Genomic DNA, 26,276 nt, shown 5'->3' with positions numbered 1-26,276 from the left:
ATGCCTATTATGTCTATCATCTCATATATTTTAAAAAAAATTTGAGCTGCTAATACATTCTTAGTGTCTAATGCAGCCTCTTTTTCCCTCTAAACAGCATTGAGATGCTTTGTAATTTTTTTGCCCCCAAAATTGGCTTTAATAGAAGTGGTTTAAATTTTCTGCAGCAGGACCGTGGTTGAAGCTAGTGGTCCTGTCACCAGTAGCAAGAACCTACCTAGTAGCATCAGTAAAACTGCATCTTTGCCTCTGTAAATAAAAAACATAATCCTAACTGTCCCTGGAACTATTGGATTACAGTGTTCCAGCATTTACAGATTTATGTTTTTCCATAATTTAAACTTTCTGAGGTATATCTTGAAGATATTAATGTATTAGATAGCAAAAAACTTTGAGTGCTCAGATAGCTTTGTTGGTAACAGTCTTGGTGTGGAGCATTGTACTTCATTGCGTGTTAGTCTTAGATTTCTCTTTACTTTTCATTGCCTGTTATATTGAGCCATAGTGGACGTGTAAGCTACAAGTATTCAATGAGAGCTCCTTGATTTTTAATGCTTGGGCCCTTGAACTTGAAGCTACGCATCCTTGGCTTTATCACGGAAGTTGGTCTTCTTGGCTTTAAGTTTCTCTTTTTCTGTGCTTGACTTCCTGGCTTTTTCACAGAGTGTAAATGACTTGTTTTTGGCTCTTCTGGGAAGTTCAGAAATTCGAGCTTGCTTCAGAAGGATAGGCTAGAGAGCTCAATAAGATATGGTGGGGAAGACTAGATCAAATCATGAAGTTGTGATTTGAGCAAAACAGTATTAAATCTGGTTTTATCTGTGTGTTTTACCATTTTAAAAAACATTAAGTTTTCACAGTCACTTAATAGAGTGACTGTACATCTTTTTGAACCTCAAGGATTTATTTTTTCCTTTTTGGAATTAATTTTATATATATATAAATTTATTTATTTTATTTATTTATTTTTCGCTGCGTTGGGTCTTCATTGCTGCACGCGGGCTTTCTTTAGTTGCGGCGAGCAGGGGCTACTCTTTGTTGCAGTGCACAGGCTTCTCATTGCGGTGGCTTCTCTTGTTGCGGAGCATGGGCTCTAGGCTTGTGGGCTTCAGTAGTTGTGGCACACGGGCTTCAGTAGTTGTGGCTCAGGGGCTCTACAGCGCAGGCTCAGTAGTTGTGGCGCACGGGCTTAGTTGCTCTGCAGCATGTGGGATCTTCCCAGACCAAGGCTCGAGCCCATGTCCCCTGCATTGGCAGGCGGATTCTTAATCACTGTGCACCAGGGAAGTCCTCCCTATCTGTTTTTTTTTTTAAAAAGGAACCAACGAAATACATAATGAAAGCGTCTAACATCGTATGGCATGTAAATTATCAACAGATGTTAGTGTACCTCCATGGTTCTCAAAATTTGGATCTCCACTGACCCCACCTGGGGATCTTTTTTTGACAGATAGTCAAAAGTATTTTCATATTAATTCTAAGATGTTATTTGCCATTTTCATCATGGTACAGAAACAATGGTATGTAAAATTGCTGGTCTTAGTGTGAACTAAGACAATGGCACCAAGCTGGCCTAGTTAGTTATTGTATTCTTCACCACCATGGACTCAAACAGGAGAAAACAAAGCTTAATTTCACTTAAAAATGACCTTGATGAAGCGGAAAGAATTTTCAGTTTTATTAAATCTTGACGCATGAGCACACATCTTTTTTCTGTGACAAAATGGGAAGTAAATGTAAAATACTTCTGCCTCATTCTGTGACAGTGATGGTTGTCTCAAGGAAAAGCACTTGTGAAATTGTTTAAATTGGCGACCTTTTTTAGGAACTCGATTTATACTTGAAAGAAAACTGGCATCATATGGTTATTCAAACGAGTATTTGGCAGATACTTTCTCAAATGAATGAAATGATAGTATTTGTTGCCAATGATAAATTCATGCTTTTAAATGAAAATTAGAATTTTGGAAAACTTGGGTCTGCCTCCATGAGCTTGACAGCTTTCCAGTTCTTAGAGATTCTCCTGATGAAGTCCGTGGTGATATTAATGAATATGATTTTTTTCATATTCTGTAATGAGATGTGTCAACATTTGGAACTTATGTTCTTAAGCTTAGTGAACTGATGTTTTCCAAAAAATTAATGTTTTATATGTTATACAATCATGCGTGGATAAAAAGATCCACTCAAAGTATAAAGTAACTGATGGATTTAATGTAATAGAATATGAAAAATTCATTGACATGGTTTTAGGTTCCACATTGCAACAAATCTTTAAGAAAGTACCACTTGTTGAGTTTGGTAGTGTCAAAGAAGAAGAATATCTAGGGTGATCTGAGAAGGCTCTTAAAATATTCTTCCTTTTTCCAGCTACATATCTGCATGCAACTAGACTTTCTTCATATACTTCATATTCTTCATGCATTTCAATCAGAAGAGCATATTGCAACAGACTGAATGCCGAAGTAGATGTGAAAATTGAGGTCTGTTAAGCTGGACATTAAGTTACAAAGCTGTAAAATCATGCCACTCTTCTCACAGTTTATTTTTGTTTTGGAGGATATAGTTATCTTTCATAAATATGTTATTTATGGGTTTGTTGTTATTTTAAAATATATTAATAAATATTTTTAAATGTTTCTTAGTTTTAGTATCTAATGTGGTAAGTATAAATTGATGTAATCCACATAAACAAAAGCTTGTTGGGCTCCTTAGTAATTTTAGAAGTATAAAGGGTTCCTCAGCACAAGAAGTTTGAGTCCTGGTGGTCTACCTCCTTCATTGCTTCTATGTATGGTCCATCCTAACGCAGTTTATAATCTAGTAGGATAGACTGACACAAAATGAAAAGTCAGATGGTAGGGTAATGTATGAAATAATGGTACTGAGGAAAGTCACTTAAGGGAATCCATTCAAAACAGTAAAAGAAATTTCCTAACAAGTAATGGAAAACAGACAAAAATGTTGGGAAGTTGTTGAGAAATAAAATTAAAACTTATGACACCTAGTTTGTTTTGTCTTGTATTTGACAAAATTTAGATTATAATTTTGATTCCTCATTACTGTTCAGCACTGAGAAAAAGAATCTAACGTTGGAAGTGTTGGCATACTTTTTCTGACAAAAGTATATAAATAAAATCCTTGAATCTTTTGACTTTTATAGTATGAACATAAAAAGCCATTAAAAACACGTTTAAACAATATGGAATAACAGGAGATTAAAATAGGGCAGAGAGATCCAACAAAGAAGCTATTCTAACTATGAAAAACACATTAAATCCATGGCAGTATCTCAAACTGTTTTATTTTGAAGTGATATTACCTCAATTCGCCCAAAAAAGTAACACAATAACATACTGTTATTATTACAATTTGTTTAAAAAATAAACATACATAACACCTTCAAAAAAAAAAGGTTAAGAGTCTTATTCATTTCTTCAAGGGACTCTCTTAATCCTTTGCTCATATAATTTTTTTAATATAAATTTATTTATTTAATTTATTTATTTTTGCCTGCGATGGGTCTTCGTTGCCACCCATGGGCTTTCTCTAGTTGCAGTGAGCGGGGGCTACTCTTCATTGCGGTGCATGGGCTTCTCATCACGGTGGCTTCTCTTGTTGCAGAGCACGGGCTCTAGGCACGCGGGCTTCAGTAGTTGTGGCACGTGGGCTCAGTAGTTGTGGCACACGGGCTTAGTTGCTCCGCAGCATGTGGGATCTTCCTGGACCAAGGCTTGAACCCATGTCCCCTGCATTGGCAGGTGGATTCATTACCACTGCACCACCAGGGAAGTCCCTGTTCATGTAATTTTAATTTTAGGCCCACTTGTGCTGCCATCCTTATCTATTTCTGTTTATATGTTAACTATCCACTCCTTTGTTTGTCAGTGACTTATTTCTTCCCTATCATTTTTCAGTGCATCTTTTACTGGATTTCCAGTCTCTCTTTATAATTAAGTTTACACTATATTATTAGAACATCTGGTAAGAGACATACCAACGATGTCTATGTGATGGCTGAGGGATAGATGCTAGTAAGTTGTGTATTTATTAGTATTTTCATGGTGTTATAACTTCAGCTTCTTTTTACAGCCTTGTGACTTGGAATCTATCAGTAGATAAGGAAGACTTCCGTAGGCATGCATGGAATCATGGAATCACACGTTTCAGGAAATGTAAAGAGCAAATGAGGGTACTCCTTTCAGGAAGTTTGGAATTAATGCTTTCTATATTGTTATTACAATTGTTAATTTCTGTTTGATTTAGAAATAGTTAATTTTAACAGTGTATTAGTAGAATGTTTTTAGCAGTCTAGGAACCCTCAAATAGAAAAACAATTCCTTATTCTGTGTTTGCAGTGAAAGAGAACCAAGGTAACCAATTAATGGGAGGTTGATATAAACCAATATGAGTTAGAAATGGGCTTGAACTTCTTAGATTTGTGCCTATCATCATCATTCTGTAGCACAAAGAGTAGAAGAAGAAAGAGCAGTTGATGAAAGTTATGGAATGGGGAGATTAAGAGTTGAGTGACTGAATGAATCCTTGGATTTTTAAACTAATTCCAGAGGCTATAAACTGGAATACTTTCTTTGTTCTGCTCTGTAGTAATCTTTTGGTAGTATAGTAGTAGACAGAACTTTGTACTGGAGACAGAAAACTAGCTTTGGTAACAGTAAATTTTTTTAATAGGCAAATGACTTCATATCTTGGCCTTCGTTTCCTGTCTGTAATAAAAGTGATATGATCTAACACTTAGGCTAACTAATGTGCTGGGAACCGTACTAAGGGGTTTATATGGATTGTCTTTGTGGTTCCTGTATTAGCATGGTCTGAGAGATGGTTTGTGCAGTCCTACGTATAGAGAAATAGCAGTGTACCAGCAGTAGTGCCTCTGTGAGAGAATAAAGCAACATTTCTTTAAGAGATTTGGAGGAAAGTGACTTAACTGATATGCAAAATAACTTATGCACTACTTTGGGGCTTCAAAAGGGAGCAGTAAAGTGAAAGGCTGTATAGCAGTGGTAGTGTTACATTGATTGGATCTTGAGGACTCTTAAATCTTTCCACCTTTTCTTTGTCATCTGTCACCTCTGGAAACAACATAAGATTGGTCCTATAAAGGAGGGAGAACCATTGGTCTGATTTCTTGCACAGGCATTCTGTAAGTTACAGATTTTATTTTTCAAGGTAAAAAACGGAAGCGGTGGCATTCATAGTTAAGAGCGTGGACTTTGGAGTCAAACTGACGAGTTAAAAAGCCAGTCTTAGCCATGTGTAAATTAGCCTTGGGTAAATTACTTACCTTCCTTGTGCCTTAGTTTTTCTCATCCACAAAACCCTAAGAGCTACTATGAGGATTAAATGAGTCAATGGGTGTAAAGTGCTTGTGTCTGGCACATAGTAAGCAGTATATAAACGTTAGATAAAACAAAAGTAGTAACAAAAGCCAGGGACCTCTGGGAGGAATAAGAAGTTGGGGCCCATATTTGTTGTGAGTGGAAACTGAGATTAATTTGGAGGTCTTGAAGAGGCATGCCTGGTTCTAAATTTTGAAGCAGATACATGCAGCAGCGTGAGAGTACAGGCTTCCTAGACAGTAGAAGAAAAAAGATGCCAAGATGAGATAATTGAAAGTGGAATATTGCTAAGGAATTAGAGAACATTATGCTTAAATTTTATTAGTACATCCCCTTTCCCCACATCAAACATTCTTAACAAGCCATGCCTCCTAAATTCTTAAGTGCCAAAAGTAGAACTATCCTTTATTTTCCAGTAGGGAAAACAGTCCTCATCCCCTCCATTAAGTCATTTATTGCCTGATGCCATTTGAAGATCCTTCCCATCCACCTCCTCCTGGCTCTCTGTTGGAATTGAAATGGTTTTGTGCTTTGGCTGGCAGTGTCCTGAGTGGATCAGCACAGATTTAACTTGTTTAAGCAGATGTTTTTGTCTCTCTGATAAATAAGCTAGAGAAGAGGGTTGCCTGAAAGGTTTTTTTGTTTTTGTTTCTTAAGACTAAAAAAAAGGAGGACTTCCCTGGTGACGCAGTGGTTAAGAATCCGCCTGCCAATGCAGGGGACATGGGTTCGAGCCCTGCTCTGGGAAGATCCCACATGCTGTGGAGCAGCTAAGCCCATGCGCCACAACTACTGAGCCTGTGCGCCTAGAGCCTGTGCTCCGCAACAAGAGAAGCTGCCGCAACAAGAGAAGCTATTGCAACAAGAGAAGCCACCGCAATAAGAAGCCTGAGCACCGCAAGGAAGAGTAGCCCCTGCTTGCCGCAACTAGAGAAAGCTCGCGCGCAACAGCAAAGACCCAATGCAGCCAAAAATAAATCCATTAAAAAAAAAAAAAAGACTAAAAACGAAAAACATTAAATAAAACCTCATCTGAAATCTAAAGGGGAGGAGGACTTAAAGATTTGGCGAAGTCAAGTGAATTAGCAGGAATTTAAAGTGGCTATGTTTTATCTAATACAGAATAAACAAATGCCATGGCAAAGTATTATTCTGATGTAAAAATTTCATGGCTAAATAACAAGTTGTCATATTACTTAGAGAGTAATAAGCATTATGCATTAATAAGTTTGAAACTGTTGATCAACAAGTCCTAGATTCTGGAGATTTGGTGGCCTTTAAAGATAGTATATGAACTCATTTTAATGATTTAGAAAACCTTTTAATACTTGAAAAGTTGCAAATATCCATAAAAGGGGAAGGAAGATAGAAAGCAACAAAGGGTTAGAAGGTGAGTGAACAAGTTCTGGAAAAATTGAGAACAATGTTGCTGACTTGAGATGCTGCTTGGAATACAGTTTGGTCTGGATCAAGGAGGTATCAGGAGAATAAGATAAGGGCAGGCCAAAAAGAAGATAGACAGTTTGACTCACTAACGGCAAAGCGTTAAGACTGGGAGAAGGCTGAAATTGGGTAGCTAGAGTAATGTTCAGAACCAATGTAATAGCTTCATTGAGGGCTTTTTATGTGCCATCCTAGACTTTTTACACATTAATCCTCATGTAATCCTCACAGCATACTGGTGATAGAAATTTTAATTCCTGTTGTGGATGAGGGAAACAGGTCTAGAGAGGTTAAAGTTTCACCCAGTGCAACACAGCTAGTACATGACAGAGTCAGAGGGCATGTTTGTCTGTATCCTCTTAATCACTGTGGTCCATACTGCCTTTCTTAATTCCTAAAGTTAATTCACTGTCAGCCCTAACCTTATATTTGCTTATTGATGTGTAGTGTATAACCTAACAGATCATCAGTATGATTGGAGTAGTTTCGGAGGGATCATGATAGTTATTTGAGGCAGAGTTACTCTTGATGCTGTGGTACCAAATAAGAACATATGAAGATACCGCCATTTTCTAGAGAACACTAGCTTCTGGAAGGTGCCTCCAAAATTTTGAGTAGTGGAAGTAGCAACAAAAGCAGCTAATGGTGTTTTATCACAGAATCTACTTGCTCAGTTCTTTGACATGAAAAAAGTTTCTCTTTCCTTTTTAGAAAAGTGTCAAAGGAGCATTATAAAAGAAGCTCAGGAATAAAGGAATGGAAGTTCATTAGGGACTCAAGGTTAACTAGAAAGTAAGGAGTTAACTAGACATGCCAAATTTAAAACTACCTCTGGAAATGTATGACTCCAATGAAACAAATCTTATGACTTCTGTGAAACAGAGCAAAGCTTATTACTTTCTACTACACTAATTTTGAATTCAAAATAATTAAGACATAGTAAGTGCGTTGTGTTTTTTACTTTTTCAGAGCGTTTGAGTTTTCAGAAATTGTGTGAGATGTACGTGTGAATTGGTTATATTTTTTTCATTTTTACCAAATTTGGTAGGTGGTAAAATGCAAATTCTAAGTAAATATTTAAAATGCCACATGGGTATTACAAATATAGATATTAAAGGAAACTTTAAATTTTCAAATAGGAAAACTTACTCTGGCAGGTCGAGAAAAGGCATCACATCTTTTGTGCATAGAGAAACATGTTAATTTTCTGTTTTTGTGGTATTGCTTTTCTTGCTTTTATATTACTGTCTATTAACTGATGTGGAATTTGTCAGATTTCCCAGCTGTCTTTTCCAACTATATTACTTGTGAGAATCCTAATGACTTTATGAATTAGAGGAGTGTCTCTAAAATTAGTGCATAACAAATAAGACTTTCTTCATCCTGACTTACAGATACAGCAGTTCTTGGGCTTTATTATATATTACCATGTGATGTCAGCTTCTTTGGTTTACTTGGATGAAATTATTTTTTGTTAGAATGACTTTTGTTGGCATTTGTAATGTAATTTTAAGGTAATATAATGTACAGATACTTTAGCTACTTTGGTTTTTAAAAGTCTGTGAATGAGATATAAGAGCAATATGCAGAAATGAAATGTATTTATATACACTGGCAATGAAACATCCAAAAATGAATTTAAGACAATAATTCCATTTACAGTGACATCAAAAGAAACCAGTATTTAGGAATAAATTTGACAAAAGAACTGCAACACTTGCACACTGAAAAAACACTGTTGAAAGAGCTTAAAGAAGATCTAAGTAAATGGAAAGATTACCCCACTGCTCATGGACTGGAAGACAATATTAAGATGGCAGTACTACCCAAATTGACCTACACATTCAGTGCAATTCCTATCAAAATCCTAGCTAGCTTGTTTGCAGAAGTTGACAGGTGGCCCCTAAGAGTCATGTAGAAATAGAAAGGACCCAGAGTAGCCAAAATTACCTTGAAAAGAAGTACAAAGTTGGAAGACACACTACCTGATTTCAAAACTTAAAGCAAAGCTACAGTAATCAAGGCACTGTGGTACTAGTGTAAAGACAGACATACAGATCAGTGGACTAGAGTGGAGAGTTCAGAAATAAACCCTTAACATTCTGGTCAATTGATTTTTGTTAATTAGATATTAAGTACCCCAAAATACTGTCCTTTCCACTTCACCTTTCTGTCTCTACCCTCTCAACTTTCTTCCATTACTTAAATCAACAGGTGTTTATTGTGAGCACATAGGACTAGGGTGACTTCTGAGGTGATTTATTCATATACATCTGGCCTGACAGAGCTGGCTTGTACTCTAAGGGCTTGTATCTTAGAAGAATGCGAGCTTTTAACAGCAGTTAGAGAAGAATGGTGAATAAGTATGTATATGAGATATATATATTTATAATTCAGTATCAGTGTTGCTCTTGCTGGTGGCTAGATTTGGGATAGTAAAAGAAAATAATTCGCCTTTTAATAATTATATAATGAAAAAAGCTAATTACGAAATCGGGTACAAAGTCCAGATAACTTTGGCTTTGTTTCTTCACTCCGTAGTGTCAGACTGCCAGTATATCTTCATGAAGATACGTGAGAAATATTATCTGTCACAGGTGGAGAAAGAATAATAGCTGGATTGTTTCTGAACTTCGTAATAAACTTAAAAAAAAAAAGCGTCTCATTTGATTTAAAAAAAAAAACTTCCTTGGCTCAAATACTTCAATTTCACACTTAGCAAGTTTTCAGTAAATAAAAATTGGCCCTAAAACCTGGAAAGAATGATAGTGTAGTGTACCAATACTATAAGTTACAGCCCTCTGGAACAATAGAAGGTGGAGGGACTGGGGCAGAGGCTATGAACTCCCTGAAATTTTACTTACAAATTTTGTATATATGCACATTGGTGTGAGGGCATGTGCAAAGGATCCATGATTTTCATTAGGTTCTCAAATGATTTGGAACATATCCTAGAAAAGATTAAGGATTGCTTAAACCTTTAAAAGTCAATAAAGCTGTTGAGAACTTTTACTTCTGGACATTACAGAGTAATTTACTGGTACCAGATTAGCCCTCTGGCCATAAATAAGGAGGAACTTGGACAAAACACATACAACAGGCAGGGCAGGACTGCATTCCCTGAGAGAAGGAAAATAAAATTCAGCCCTGCGAATCTCACAGGCTTTCTTTCTGAAACTAGATTCCAGTTAGAATCTAAGTTAATTAGAATCTAAGCAGGGTGAGGCAGTCTTGTTGGGCCAAGGAGGTACAAGTCAGAGAATAGACTTGAGAGGCTGGAATTTGCAGGGGTGATTACCATAGAAGATGGGGTTACACAGACAGTGAAATCCAGAAATCTGCAGAGGAGTTCCTTTGACTCTTTGGCTGGATACTAAGCTGGGTGGAGCTCCATAGGCTGGGCAAAGAACAACTAACTATTAGAGGAAGAACAACTACCAGAGACTTGGTAGAAGTATTGGGACTTAACATTGGGTTGTGAGGCATTTCTAGATTTGACCAGCCAGAATGGAGAGACCTTGTGGAATATCAGAACCATTTGGGAGAGTCCCCAGATACGGTACTCCTTAGGAGTAGGGCCAAAGTAACTTTAGAAAAGGGGCTACTCAAGTCCCACCTTAAAACTGTGCTGAAAAATAGGCCTCAAAAGGATTAAGCTGATTCTCAACTAATTTAGCTGCCCACCTGAACAAAACTCAACATGTAAGAAACCCATTGAAGCATTTAAAGGAAGCATGAACATGAGAGAAATGTAAGATGTAAAAAAGACCTATTAGAACTCCTAGAACTGAAAAACACAATATCTGAAATGAAAAATTCAGCTGATGGGCTTAACAGCAGATTAAAAGAAGAAAAGACACTGTAGAAGAAAAGATCAGTGTAAGGTAATAGAAACTGTGCAAAATGAAACACAGGGGGAAAAGTCTGGGGGAAAAAAGGAGAGAGCCTCAGTGGTGTGTGGGACATTATCAAGCAGTCTCATGCATGTGCATTTGGACTCTAGGACGGCAGGTGGGGGTCCTGTGGTTGCAGAAGAAGTATTTGAAGAAATAATGGCTGAAAAATTTCCAAGTAATGACGAGAACTATAATCCCATAGACTTTATGAACCTAGGTAGGATGAACATAGAGAAAATCACACTGAGACACGTGCTAGTCCAGTGGCTAAAAACCAGTTACAAGGAGAAATCTTAGAGAAGCCAGAGGGAAAAAAGACCACATTACATATACAGAGGGACAAAGATAAGAACAGCTGTTGACTTTTTATGAAACAATATGAGCCAACAAATGAGCAAATAACCACACTGAGGAAGAAGAAAAGAATAATCAAAATACCTTTAGAAAACAGTATTTGATTAGCTGTTGTAAGACTAAAGATAAGAAGGACTGTAAACATGCATTTTGGTGATTCTGATTTCTCACAAGGGTGGTATGGGTTAGCAAGTTGGAAACTATGTATATACTAGGAATGAACATATAAGTAAATATATTTTAGATAATGAGAGCCAGGTTTCTACTATTAAAGAGGTTAAGGAAAGGAAGAAGACTAGAAGGAACTCTCTGATGTTGAATTGGAATCAGAATTATCAGTATGAACTCATGGTTTTATATATTATACATGCAGGTGGTTGTGGAAATACAGGTGTGTGTATATGCATGGATTAGTGTACATAAATATATTTTCTCACTCTGTCCTCTGGGAATGCCTAGAAGAAGCAGTGAGCATGCCTAGTGCCCAGATCTTGGACTCTACATTCAGTTTTTCAACAAAAGGAACCAGGACTCTTAAAAAGAACTGACTGCTTCCAGAACCGGGATATATGGGAGCATCTTTGGTGCCAGAAAATGAAGAAGTGCTCAGAAAAGGATGGGATATGTCAAAAGTATGTAAGAACCGGGCTTCCCTGGTGGTTCAGTGGTTAAGAATCCGCCTGCCAATGCAGGGGACAGAGGTTCGAGCCCTGGTCTGGGACGATCCCACATGCAGCGGAGCAGCTAAGCCCGTGCGCCACAGCTACTGAGCCTGTGCTCTAGAGCCCATGCGCCACAACTACTGAGCCTGCGCTCTAGAGCCCTTGAGCCAGAACTATTGAGCCCGTGGGCCACAACTACTGAAGTCCACGTGCCTAGAGCTGTGCTCCACAACAAGAGAAGCCACCGCAATGAGAAGCCCGCGCACCGCAATAAAGAGTAGCCCCCACTCGCTGCAACTAGAGAAAGCCCGCGTGCAGCAACGAAGACCCAACACAGCCAAAAATAAATAAATTAATTAAAAAAAAAAGTATGTAAGAACCAACCTGAAAGAGCTTCTAATGTCCAAAGCTGTAATGAAATAATTATAATATTGCATTACTACCAATAGAATAAAATAGCCATTAGTCCATATTGGTATGTATAAAACAAACAGATAGGTTGGTAGGTAGAAGGGACAAATCATAAATGAAGAATTCCAATTAATAAGTGTGAAACCGTGACTGAAACAAAATCACCGTTACGCAAATACTGCAGTAATAGTTGTCACAGGCAGTCCAGTGATGGAAGGTAAAATCACCGGGTGAAGGTACGATGAGAAACATTTGCATAGTCTCAAAGTATTTTCTCTTAGAAATTATTGATTACAAAGGGAAAAACAGCAAATTTACAGCGGAGAGAAGCTCTGTAGATACCACCTTAACTAAGTTATTAAGGTTAATATCATAGAAAGAAGACATCCACAATATATACTTGATATAATGAACCAAGAAAGGCAAAACATTACATCTGTGGTGTTTTGTGGTATTCTTATCAAAAAATGCAAAACCTTACTCTAATTATGAGAAGGCAGCAGACAAACCCAAATTGAGGGAGAATTCTACAAAATACCTGACCAGTATTCTTCGGAAGTATCAAGGTCATGAAAGACAAGAAAAGACTGAGTAACTGTCACAGATTGGAGGAGACTAGGGACGTATGACAGCTAAATACAAAGTGGGAATCTGGATTGGATTCTGGAATACAGTGACATTAGTAAAAAACAAAAAACAGAAAACAAAAACTGGTGGGTTAGTTCTGTAGTTTGCATTGTACCAGTGTTACTTTCTTATTTCTGATAAATGTACTATGGTTATGTAAGTGTTAACATTAGGAGAAGCTTAGATGAAAGGTATATGTGGACTCTGAGCTATTTTTTGCAACTTTTTTGTAAAATAATTTCAAAATAAAAAATTTCTTAAATCTACAGTTCTCCCCACATTGGGGAGTTGGAGAAAGAAACAATGCAAGCCAGGAGACAGTGAAATTACATATTGAAAGTTCTGAAAGGAAAAAACTATCAAGTTAGAATTTAATCCTAACAAAAATATCTTTCAAAAATGAAGTCAAAATAAAGACATTTTCCATACAAAAGCGGAGAGAATTTCTTGCCGGCAGTCTTGCACTATTACAAATGTTAAAGGAAGTTTTTCAGGCTGAAGAAAATCATGCCAGATGGAAACTCAGATCTGCACAAAGGAATGAAGAGATTAAGAAATGGTAAATATGTGGGGAAATATAAAACACTTTTTTCTCATTTTAGTTTATTTCAAAGACAGTTGACTATTTAAAGCAAAGATTTCTATGTTTTATAGGATTCATAACATTTAGAAAACGTAGAAGTATAACATGTAGAAGAAAAAAGATTTTTTAAATAGCCCAGTAATAGGAGAAAATGGAAGTATACTGCTCTAAGTGTCTTATATTAATACCAGAAGTGGTATAATGCTGTTTGAAGGTAGACTGTCCTAAGTTAAAAATGTATATTATAAATGCTAGTGCAACCACTTAAAAAAAATTAGGGATATCTAATAAGCTGTTAATCATAAACAAGTTCAAATGACTATTAACATTTGACGAAATAGATTTCAGAGTGAGGGATAAATACAGACTTTACAGTAATACAGACTTTTCAGAACAATAAAGTTGTCAATTTATCATATTTATATACCTAATAGTTTCAAAATACCTGAAGCAAAACCTGACAGAATTGGAAGGAGAAATAGGCAATGTACAATTACATAGCTGGATGTTTCAACATTCCTCTTTAGTAATTGATTAAGTAGACATATATTAAAGAAATTGAGGGACTTACCTGGCGGTCCAGTGGTTAAGCCTCAGCGCTTTCACCGCAGGGGACACAGGTTTGATCTCTGGTCCAGGAACTAAGAACCCACATACTGTGCAGTGCGGCCAAAAAATTAAAAAAAAATTAAAATAGTAAAAAAATAAAAAGAAACTGAATCTTAGTTTAAAATTGTCTGAAAGAAGCCTCAAGGCCCAGATGGCTTCACTGGTGCATTTTTTTTTTTTTTTTTTTGCGCGGTACGTGGGCCTCTCACTGTTGTGGCCTCTCCCATTGCGGAGCACAGGTTCCGGACGCGCAGGCTCAGCGGCCATGGCTCACGGGCCCAGCCGCTCCACGGCATGTGGGATCTTCCCGGACCGGGGCACGAACCTGTGTCCCCTGCATCAGCAGGCAGACTCTCAACCACTGCGCCACCAGGGAAGCCCACTGATGCATTTTATCTAATGTTTAAGGGAGAAAATACCAATCTTAAACTACTTCAATAAATATAGGAGGAGGGCACACTTCCAAATCATTTATGGGACCAGCTTTATCTTGGATACTAAAACCATATAAAGATAAGACCTATTCCTAATGATCATTGACATGTCTTTCATGAACATGTATATAAGAACCCTTATCTAACTTGCAAATCAATTCCAGGAACTTATAAAATGAATAATATGTCACAACCAAGTGAGATTTATTTCAGGAATCCAATGTTGACTTCACATTCAAAATCCATTTTAATTATCCACCTTACTGGAATAAAGAAGAAAAATCATGAACATCTTTAATACGTATAGAAAACCCTTTGACAAAATGCAGCCTCATTTTGCATCATGATACCTCACCAAACTAGGAATAGGATATTTCCTCAACCAACTAAATGATGTACAGTTAACACAGTACTTTAATGGTGAAACTTTCAGTCTAAGCTTTCTCTTTTGAGGATCAAGTACAAAACAACAATGTAGTAGAGGTCCTAACTAGTACAATAAGGCAAGGGAAAGAAGCAAGTCATAGAGGTTGAAAAGGAAGATGATATGGAAGTGCCTTTATACAGACTACCTGATTATATACATTGAAATTCTAAGCCACCATCACCCCCCCCGAAAAAAAAAGAGCAACTGTAATTAATAAGTGCATGTAGCAAGGTTGCAGGATACAAGGTCAATACAAAAATAAATTGTATTCTATATTTAGCAAAAAAAAAAACAATTGGAAAATAAAACTTAAAATTACCATTTACGGTATTATCCACAAAATGAAGTAGGGATAAATTTAACAAAATATGTGCAAGACCTAGGCACTGAAAACTACAAAATACTGTTGAGAGAACTTAAAGAAGACCCAAATAAACAGAGAGCTCTACCATGTTCATGGATCAGAAGATTCGTTATCACTGTACCCAAACTCCTACTTATCTTTCCTGAACATGCCAAGCATATTTCTACCTCAGACCCTACGCACTTATTGTTTCTTCTGCCTGAAACACTCTCCTCACGTATTTTATTTTTTTTTGTCTCCTCTCCCTGGAATGTAAATCCCCTCAACAGAGGATTTTGTCTGCTTCATTTAGTGTCAAGTATATAGTAAGTGTGGTTTATTCTTCTGTAACACACATTACTATAGTGTGAAATAGCTTGTAGATAATACATATATAGACATATATATTACATTGCACTAGAAATGCTTGTGTTATCCCTTTATTACATCTTAGGATGTAGTTGGAAGAGTTGAAGTTAGCTTTGGTTTTGTCAGTAATTTCTCAGTTCCCAGGAACTTATCCTGTCTCATACATTTCAAAAATTAAAATCAGTAGTTAATGGCATGCAGCAAAAGAAAAAAATAGATCATTTAATTGGACTTCATCAAAATTAAAAACTTTGATGCATCAAAGGTAATTAAGAAAGTGAAGACAGCCTATAGAATGGAGGAAATATTTGCAAACCATATTTCTGATATGACTCTGTTTTCCAGAAGATATAAAGAACTCTTACAACTCAACAACAAAAAGATAACTTGATTTAAAAATGGGCAAAGGGGGCTTCCCTGGTGGCGCAGTGGTTGAGAGTCTGCCTGCCAATGCAGGGGACACGGGTTCGTGCCCCGGTCTGGGAAGATCCCACATGCCACGAAGCGGCTGGGCCCGTGGGCCATGGCTGCTGAGCCTGCGAGTCCGGAGCCTGTGCACCGCAACGGGAGAGGCCACAACAGTGAGAGGCCCGCACACCGCAAAAAAAAAAAAAAAAAAAAAAAGGGCAAAGGACTTGAATAGACATTTCTCCAGAGAAGGTATACAAATGGCCAACAAGCACATGAACTGATGTTTAGTATCAGTAGTCATTAGGGAAATGCAAATCAGAACCACTGTGAGGCACCACTTCATATGCACCCCCTAGAATGACTTATAAAAAGGAAAACAATAAGCATTGGTTAGGATGTGTAGAAAAATTGAACCCTCATACATTGCTAGTGGAAATGTAAATGGTGCAGCTGCTGTGGAAAACAGTGGTTCCTCAAAAAGTTAAACAAAATTACCATATGACCCAGCAATTCCACTTCTTGTATATACCCCAAAGAATTAAAAACAGGTACTCATATAAACACATATACATGCATATTCATAGCAACACTTTACCAAGGCCAAAAGGCGAAAACAGCCGAAATGTCCGTCAACAGATGAGTGGATAAGCAGATAATGGTGTATATACATATGATGGAATATTATTCAGTCATAAAATGGAATGAGGTACTGACCGATACATGCTACAATGTGGATGGACCTTGAAAACATTATGCTAGGTGAAAGAAGCCAGACACAAAAGGTCACGTTACATGCTTTCATTTATATGAAATATCCAAAATAGGTAAATCTATAGAGACAGAATGCAGACTGGTGGTTTCCAGGGGAGTGGTGGGAGGGGAAATGGAAAGCCACTGACTGATGGGTATGGAGTTTCCTTTTGAGATGAAGAAAATGTTTTGGAACTGGATAGAGGTGCTGGTTGTACAATATTGCGAATATACGGAATTGTTCACTTTAAAATGGTAAATTTTATGTTATGTGAATTTTACCTCAGTAGAAAATAGGTTAAGAGCATGTATGGTCTGCAATCAAACAGACATGGAATTGAGTCCTGGTTTTTGCCGCCTATTAATTCTGTGACCTTAAGTAAATTACTGTATATTTTGTCTTCTATAAAATAGGCATATTAGGGGAATTCCCTGGCGATCCAGTGGTTAGGCCTTGGCACTCTCATTGCCGGGGCCTGGGTGTGATCCTTGATCTGACTAAGATCCTGCAAGCTGTGTGGCACAGCCAAAGTAAAATAAAATAGGCATATTAGTACTTTCTCAGAGGATTTTTGTTAATATTAAATGAGATAGTATATGTGAAATGCTTACAATATTTAATTATCCAGTGAATATTAGTGTTAATTGATTTTTCTTTTGCTGCTGCTATTGGTTTTTATTTCACTCTTCATTTGTAGAATGGAAATAATAGTATGGACTAGGATTGTTCTGATGACTTAATGAGTTATCTATGCAAAGGGCTTAAAACAGTACCTGGCACATTGTAAATTCTCAAAGTGTTTACTAAGCTATTACTATTAAATGAAAGGATCTTTAGAGGGAACTTTTTTGCATTCTCCATTTTCATATCCATATGGAGATGTCCATTATGGAAAATGGCCTTTTCAAAATTTGTGCTGTTAATGACAGAGCTACGACTAGGTCTTTTAAATTTCAGACTAAGCTACATTCAAAGGATTGTAGGTATGCGATTCCTATTTCCTCTCCTGGTGTGGTGAAAACACTTGATTTTCACCTGTTAAAAACCACAGATATAGATCATTTAGCTATAAGTTGTTGAACTTTGGTTATCTGGAGTTGATTATATAGGTTGTTTCTGCCTGCATTAATTACTACTGATGTGTCATCAGAAGCCAAGCTTTGGAAAACTGATATTTATAATGACTAGAAGTTGCAGTTACTTTTCTTGCCACTGGATGGTGCAACATCATTAAGGCAAATGTTTTGCCTGATATTGTTTCTCACTTTCCTGAGCAACTGAAAATTGATAAACGAATTAGACTGTGGTAAATTGAAATACTCCTTTGAACTGGGTCCCAGGAATCTGTAAAAAGTGGGGATTTCCTCTAGTATATTTTTATGTAAGCAAAATCTGGAAAAGAATCGCTGGTTGGATCAAACCCTATGATTTTGCTCTAGTCTGTGGTAATTTAACAAATGATAGTGTTGCAGGAGAATCTGATTCTTCCTGGCAGAATCTTAAAGGGTGATAGGTTTTCCTAGCTTCTCTTGGCAGCTGAGTTATTGATTTTGCCCTAATCTTTAACTTGTATCAAAAAGTTTTCTAGGGCTTCCCTGATGGCGCAGTGGTTGAGAGTCCACCTGCCGATGCAGGGGACACGGGTTCATGCCCCGGTCCGGGAAGATCCCACATGCCACGGAGCGGCTGGGCCAGTGAGCTGTGGCCGCTAAGCCTGCACATACGGAGCCTGTGCTCCGCAACGGCTATCAAAAAAAAAAAAAAAAAAAAACAACTTTTCTACTCTATCTTAAATATAGGTTTTTCCAACCTATGTTTGAGGGTGTGGAAAGTACGTGCTGGAGTGACTAAGGTATTTACTTGGGAAAAGTGCACAGTTGTAAAAGTTGTTTTTGAGAGTGACTATAGAAAAAAGGCTGGAAGGAATGAGACTGTGTAGGGGTGGCTTGGGGCCATGCTAGAAGTTCGGTGATCAAGTCGGAGTGTTTGTGTAGTGGAGAGAACATTTGTAAACATACCTCCTCCTCTATTAACCTAATTTTTGTTTCTATTAATGTAATAGCTACAGAGTTTTAGAAGTTAGTACTTTAAGGCCTATGACAACAGCAGCAGCAACAATAAATCCTTGCCCCATGCTCACTTGAGTGTTACCTTTCCCAAACATTTTTTGGCCTTTACTTCTGATATTCAACCCCATATTCCCTAGTCATATGTTTTTAACTTTTAAAAAGACTAATTTGAGAAATTTCCTCTTGTTGTTATGGAAGATGAGAATTGGAATACTTTTAATACCATGAGGCATTCTTGGTTCCTCTCCCTTCATCTTCTCAAATAGTTATAACACGTTTTGTAACTGCTAAACCTAGTACTGTACTATAATTGCATTTCCTTTCTTGGACAGTTTTCTGTTTTTACTGAGTTTACAGTCCCTTCATTGTTACATATGCTTAGATTTCAAGGCACTATTCATACTTTATCCCAAACTCTACAACAGAATTGCCAGACCTTCTGAACTCGTCTTTTCATTTAAATTCCATTAATACCATTTCATCCCCTCCTTCTCTTAGGAGGCATACCTCTTGGCACTTTCTCTGCATTTTAGCATTTTATTCTGTCCTGTTGTTTTCTTTCCTCATTCTCTCCTGAACTGGTTGCTTCTCTAGACCAGTTTGAACTGCCCTTTACATCACTCTTTTTTGGGGGGTGGAGGGGTGTGCTGCATGGCTTGCGGGATCTTAGTTTCCCGACCAGGGATTGAACCTAGGCTACGGCAGTGAAACCACCAAGTCCTAACCACTGGACCACCAGGGAATTCCCTATATCACTCTCTTTGCTGGATTCTTTTTCTTCCTATTCTCGGTAAAGCAGTCTCTCCTAGTAGCTGTCTTAGAAAAGATGCACGAGAGCTAAATATTTTGAGATCTTTCATCTTTAGAAATGCCTTTTTTTTTACTCTTATTTGATTTTGGCTGGATATAGGTTGAGAATACTTTTTTTTAAATTAATTTATTTTTGGTTGCGTTGGGTCTTCGTTGCTGCGCGCAGGCTTTCTCTAGTTGCAGTGAGCAGGGACTACTCTTTGTTGCAGTTCACGGGCTTCTCATTGCAGTGGCTTCTCTCGTTGTGGAGCACTGGCTCTAGGCGTGTGGTCTCAGTAGTTGTGGCGCACGGGCTTAGTTGCTCCATGGCATGTGGGGTCTTCCCGGACCAGGGCTCGAACCCATGTCCCCTGTGTTGGCAGGCGGATTCTTAACCACTGCGCCACCAGGGAAGCCCGAGAATACTTTTTTTTTTTTTTTTTTTTGCAGTACGCGGGCCTCTCACTATTGTGGCCTCTCCCGTCGCGGAGCACAGGCTCCGGATGCGCAGGCTCCGTGGCCATGGCTCACGGGCCTAGCCGCTCCGCGGCATGTGGGATCTTCCCGGACCGGGGCACAAACCCGCGTCCCCTGCATCGGCAGACGGACTCTCAACCACTGCGCCACCAGGGAAGCCCCCAAGAATACCTTTTATTTACCTTTTTGTATTCTAGTGTTGCCGTTGAGTAGTTCAGAGTTGTTATTCTTGATTGTTTAATATGGCCTGGTTTGTTTCTCTGCAAGCTTTTATAATATTATCTTTATTCCTGAAATTTATCTTTAGCCCTGAAATTTCATGGTGATATAATTTGGTATAGATCTTATTTTATTCATTATGCTAGGCACTAGGTGAGTCTTTCAGTCTAAAATAGATTCCTTTGATTCTGTTAAGTTTTCTTGCATAATTTTTAGATTACTATTTTCTGTGTGTCATTTTCTCTGTTCTTTCTTGAACTTCTATGAGTTAGATGTCAGATCTCCTGGTATGATCTTTTGACTTGTCATATCTCACATACATTCCATTCTTTGTCATTTTGTTGTATTTTTCGAGAGATCTTAATTTTCCCTTACAGCCTTTCTGTTGAGTATATTATTTCTGCCTTTTTAATTTCCAGGAGTTTTCTGGTTCAGGTTACTGTTTCTTCCCCCCACCCCCCCATCTTGTTCTGAGAAGATAAAAAGAACTATATCTTTTCCTCTGTATTGCCCCTGTTTCCTCCAGGTTTCCTTTTTTGTTTGTTTTTGCTTTTTTATTTTGATATCTCATTGGAACTTTGTCCTTCATGCTTTTGCCTGAAGCTCTAAAAAGCTGACTGGAAGCTAAGTAGGCAAGTATGGAGCTTGTCAAGTGGTGAGTTTCACCCTAAAGGTGAAGTATCTGTGTCTTTTCTCAGGGACCCTTTTATTTTCTCTAGAAAATGTCATTTATCTGTTTATTCAACAGTGATTTCTTGAATGCCTGCTTATATGTCAGGCATAGCTCTAGGTGCTGGGAATTTAATAGAATTGAACAGATAAAAATCCCTACCCTTGTTGGATCTTATATTTGGCAAAGGGAGGCAGAAAAAGAAAAAGTAAATATATACAGTATATTTAAGGAATGTTAAAGATTAAAAAGTAAGGAATAGGGTTAAGGGAGTATTAACAGATAATGGACATGGGGTAAGGGGCATGAGGAAGAGTTGCAGCTTAGGATATGTTAGCTAGGGAAAGGAGCTCTGATGGAGAAGAAAGTATTCCAGGATGGGAGAACAGTATATACAGAGGCCTTGAGGTGGGAATCTGCCTGACCTGTGTGTGGAACAACTTGTGGAAGCCAGTACCGTTAGCTAGATCAGAGTAAGATGATATAGAAGATGCTGGGACTCCCCTGGTTGTCCAGTGGGTAAGACTCCACGTTCCCAATGCAGAGAGCCCAGGTTTGATCCCTGGTCGGGTAACTAGATCTTGCATGCATGCCGCCTGCCACAACTGAGGAGCCCACATGCTGCAACTAAAGATCTCGCATGCTGCAGTGAAGGCCCAGTGCAGCCAAAATTTAAAAAATAAATAAGTAAATTTTTTTTTAAAAAGATGATATAGAAAATGCTGAGGTCAGAGTGAACAGGGGGGAGGTGGGCAGAATGTGTAAGACCTTATGGACTATTTTAGGGACTTTTGCTTTTAGTCTTTGTGAAAGATGAGATTTGGAGATAGCCAGTAAGCAGTTGGGTATCTTAAGTTTGGAGTTAAGGGGAGCAGTCTGGGCTATGATATAAAATTTGAGAGTTGCCAGTGTGTACATGGAATTTAAAGCCATAAAATCAGGGAAAAGACGTTCATTCCAATTTTTAGAAAAGTTAGATGAGGAGGAACCAATAATGAAGATTGATGAGTGGCCGGAGAGGTAGGAACACTAGCAGAGTTTTTGTGCAGAAAAGAATGAAGAACTGCTTCAACTGCTGCTAATTATTTTGAGGATAGACAACATGAGATGGAGAGGGAAACTCATGGACTCTAGGATGAGGTTTCTGTCTTGAACAGTTAGGTGGATGGCTTAAAACAGTCTAAATTCTTGGAAGTTTTCCAGTGTTACCTGGTTTCCATCACAAAGGGTTTAGAGCTTTCAGACTGTCCTAATTTCACTTCTATTCAGGAAAGTTTTCTGAAATAGTATTGGTTGTCAGGTTTGTCATTAAGATTAATTAACAAATTCTATGCCTAACTGGGATTGTTCATTCCTGTTCAGAGTTGTTCTTGACAACCAGGTCATTTTAGGACGATTTTCTCAGTAATTCCTAGAGAAACAAAAATATGGGCTGTAGACATAGTCTGAGGTTTGTAGGTGTCAGACAAATGGCCCTCTTTTTTTCTTTTAATTGGGTATGGGAAACAAACTGAAAGGGCCAAGTTGAAGATTTTAGTTAGTTAAAGAGCAGACAGATCCTGGGGAACCTATAATACTTTTGCTTCATGTACTGTGACACACTGTGTTACTAGATGCATATACATCTAGTACTTTTACACTTTCTAATTCATTGACCTGTTCATTATTATGAAACGACCCTCTTTATCCCTGGTAGTATTCTTTTGTGGAAGCTAGTGAAGGGTATGTTTTTTGCTAATAGGAAACATCTTTTTATTCTTTTGCATTAAAATATTAGATATTAAAAAATATTTTTTTAGTTTCCTAATTATAAAATCTCTGTATATAACTATTTCTTCTACTGTCTTGGATCTTATATCACACAGGTTTACAGTTGGACACTTTTGCTCAGAATTGCATACATAGTAAATTTCCAGAACCAAACAAACAAATTTTGAAAGTGTGTTTTTACACCAATTAATTTTAGTATAGCCATGTTCAGAGCCATAGATACAATTTACCTTTTTTTTTTTTCTATGTTGTAGGAATAGACTTTAAGATCAAAACAGTTGAATTACAAGGAAAGAAGATCAAGCTACAGATATGGTAAGTAATGCTAATTTATTCACTTTATGTAGTAGAATGTTAAGTTCCTGAAGGTTAGGCAGTGAAATCCTTCCTTGTCAACTGTTTAAATTCTAGGAAACTTCCCATTCTAAGCCAGTAGTCAGGTGACCTTCCTTCAGTGATGTAAAAAAAAAATTGTTGCCATGGACTTCGGAGTCCGTGAGATCTGGCTTGAGTGTTTTACCTTTTCTACTTACGGTATGAACTTGGGTAAGTTACATACCACTGTGAGGCCCTTATATCTTCATATGTAAAATGGAGATAATATCACCTATCTCAAAAGATTGTTATAAGGATTACATGAAATAATCTAGGTAATGCCTTTAGCACAATACTTTGCTCAGAAACACTATATAAAAATTAATATAATCTTTTTGTTGTTTGGAGAGTCTTTAAGCTAAAAATGTACTTAATGTGTTTATAACTTTTTATAGGCATTATTATTTTCATTAGTTTGTATAGGATTTGCCCCATAGAAGCGCAATAAAATTCTTTAAATTTGTATTCAGGTATGAATCATAGACTTTAAAATTATAATAGCAGCATTTTTCAGTGAATATTAAGTGATCACAATGACCCTGTGAGAGATATATTATTCCTTTTTTTAAAAAATTTTCCTGAACAGCCTTATTGAGGTATAACTGGCATATGATAAACTACACATATTTAAAGTATACAGATTGGTAAGCTTTGACATATATATAAATCTGTGAAACCATCACCATAGTCAAGATAATGAACATATTCATCACCTCAGAAGTTTCCTTAAGCCTCTTTGTAATCTTGCCTTCCTATCCCCAGTCCCCAGGCAACCACTTTTCTGCTTTCTGTCACTATAGACCTGTTTCCATTTTCTAGTACTGTATACAAATGCAGTCATGTAATGTGTTATTTTTCTTTGTCTTTTTTGAGGGGAGGGGTCTGGCTTCTTTACTCAGCATAGTTATTTTGAAAACTATCAATGATTTTATGTGTATCAATAAGTTCATTACTTTTTATTGCTAAGTAGTTTTCCATTGTTAAGATAAATCACAACTTGTTTATTCACCATAAAGCTGCTACAGATCTTTGTATAGGCAAATGCTTTCTTTTCTCTTGGGTTATTCCTATTTTATAGATAATGAAATGGAGGCATTTTGAAATAATTTAACCAAGGTCATACAGCATGTAAATAGCAGAGCTGGGATGCATTACATGCTCAGAATGTAGGGTTGAGAGTGACATTCTTAATTGCTATACTGCCTCCTATAAATAGTAGTTTGTCAATTGATTTTGCTGCTCTTTTCAGTAACTATCGTTTTTCTTTCTTCATTGCCAGTCAACAGTTGTGTTAAATATGAATTCATGTTAATCTTTGGTTTTACTGTAATAGGACATACCATAGAGTGGTTATGAGGATTAGTGATACATGTAAAGCACTTAGAGCAGTCTCCAGTGCATAATTAATGTTCAAGAAATCATAGGTATTATTATTTGGGGATCTCCCATGTTGAGGCTAGAACCCTAAGAATGGTAACATTTTTGAGCAGAGGAACAAGTTAGCAAAGGAAATTGCAAACCCATAGTTGGAGAGTTAGAAAGGAGAATTAGGAGAGAACAATGTCCCAGAATCCAAAAGACAGTTTCAAAAAGTTAGGTATAATTAGAAGTCGGGTATGTCTAACCAGAATGTCTTCATTACCTGACCATGTAATTAGAAGTACAATCTTTATAACATCTTTAAAATTTAATACAAATTTAAATAAAATCTGGACATTTTAAAGCATTTCCTAAATTTAATGATTCTCTTTGAAGCACAACCCACTTGATGATCATTGATTTTTTCTTTTCTTTAACTGGGAAATAACCCAGCAAATGAAAAATGCCTCATATTCTATTTCATTATAATTAAAGTGATCTCAAGGGAAAGGATGTCAATTACTTATTCTGAATTTCAACCAGCCCCTCACGTCTTATTCCGACCTTGTCCCTATATAACATTTGTGTTTCAAGCGCCCTCCTAGGCCTTGCCAGACTGATTGGCTCTCTTCTTAACTGTATCCCCTCTGTATAGGGGATACAATTATTATTTAAGCCAATAATTCTCAAACTTTTTTGACAGTAGGTAAGATACATTTTACATTGTGACTCTGTGACTCAATATACATATACATATGTGTGTATACATATGTGTGTATACATATGTGTGTGTGTATACATGTGTGTGTATATACATATGTGTGTATATACATATGTGTGTGTATATAACAGAAACAGGAGTGTACAAAACAATATTTTTTAAGACATATTTTTCTTTATACAATATATAAAACCTTTGCCCTACTGAATATGTCCTGTTCCTCCTCCTACACTCTGTCCTCCACAGACTCTCCCTTCTGTTTCTTGACCTGTGGCTTTAAACATTTTTCCCTCCTCTTACCATTTTAGTTTCTGTAGCTTTTAGAAGTAAAGAGTAACACGTAATGCTTGTTTTTAAAAAGAGAGCCTTCCTCAGAAGGTGCTCTTTTGAAATAATAAGTCCTCCAGTGTAGCCTTCAAGATTAATCTAGAAAAGATTTCTAGTGTACCTATAAAATCAAGTATAGCAGAGAAATGGCAACATTTATAATTTAGAGTTTATAACACTTTAGAAGGAAAATTTGATGTAGTTTAGGTTTTCATGTATACAATTGACTGCTTTTTTTTAAAATTAATTTTTATTTATTTATTTTTGGCTACATTGGGTCTTCATCGCTGCACGCGGGCTTTCTCTAGTTGTGGCGAGCGGGGGCTGCTCTTTTTTCTGGTGTGCGAGCTTCTCATTGCGGTGGCTTCTCTTGTTGCGGAGCATGGGCTCTAGGCATGCAGGCTCAGTAGCTGTGGCTCGCGGGCTCTAGAGCGCAGGTTCAGTAATTGTGGTGCACGGGCTTAGTTGCTCCGCGGTATGTGGGATCTTCCCGGACCAGGGCTCGAACCCGCGTTCCCTGCACTGGCAGGCAGATTCTTAGCCACTGCGCCACCAGGGAAGCCCTGCTTTTAATTTTAAATATCCATTTTCTTGTAAAGATTAGGAATGAGTGACTGGTTAAAATTTGTGATTAATAGTTTTCAAGAGGTTAGCATTAGGCCAGCTGATTTTGTTTTCTTTGCTTGAGTTGATATGCATGTTAATATTCCAGGGAGAAAAAAAGTTATGTAGCTCCAGGTTAAGAGATCTGCTGGGATATGCTGCAGTGATTCAAGAAAGCTTTTAGGAGGAAAAACCCCATTACTATTAACTTATGATG

At 37.4% G+C, this 26,276-nt stretch overlaps 1 protein-coding gene across 1 annotated transcript in view; it reads left to right on the top strand.

Moving 5' to 3' along the window:
• The window catches only part of RAB10 (RAB10, member RAS oncogene family), a 75,494-nt gene that overhangs the window by 27,731 nt on the left and 21,487 nt on the right, over positions 1 to 26,276 (top strand). The window contains exon 2 of the mRNA XM_022574270.3: positions 22,929 to 22,989. Coding sequence (XP_022429978.1) covers positions 22,929 to 22,989 — 61 coding nt within the window. The remainder of the gene's footprint in view (positions 1 to 22,928; positions 22,990 to 26,276) is intronic.

The sequence above is a fragment of the Delphinapterus leucas genome, chromosome 13, assembly GCF_059928025.1.
Source record: "Delphinapterus leucas isolate spDelLeu-1000000601 "Yukka" chromosome 13, BTC_Dleu_Yukka2, whole genome shotgun sequence".
NCBI lineage: Eukaryota > Metazoa > Chordata > Mammalia > Artiodactyla > Monodontidae > Delphinapterus > Delphinapterus leucas.
The sequence above is the reverse complement of the archived record's forward strand: the minus strand, read 5'-3'. Positions and strand labels throughout refer to the sequence as shown.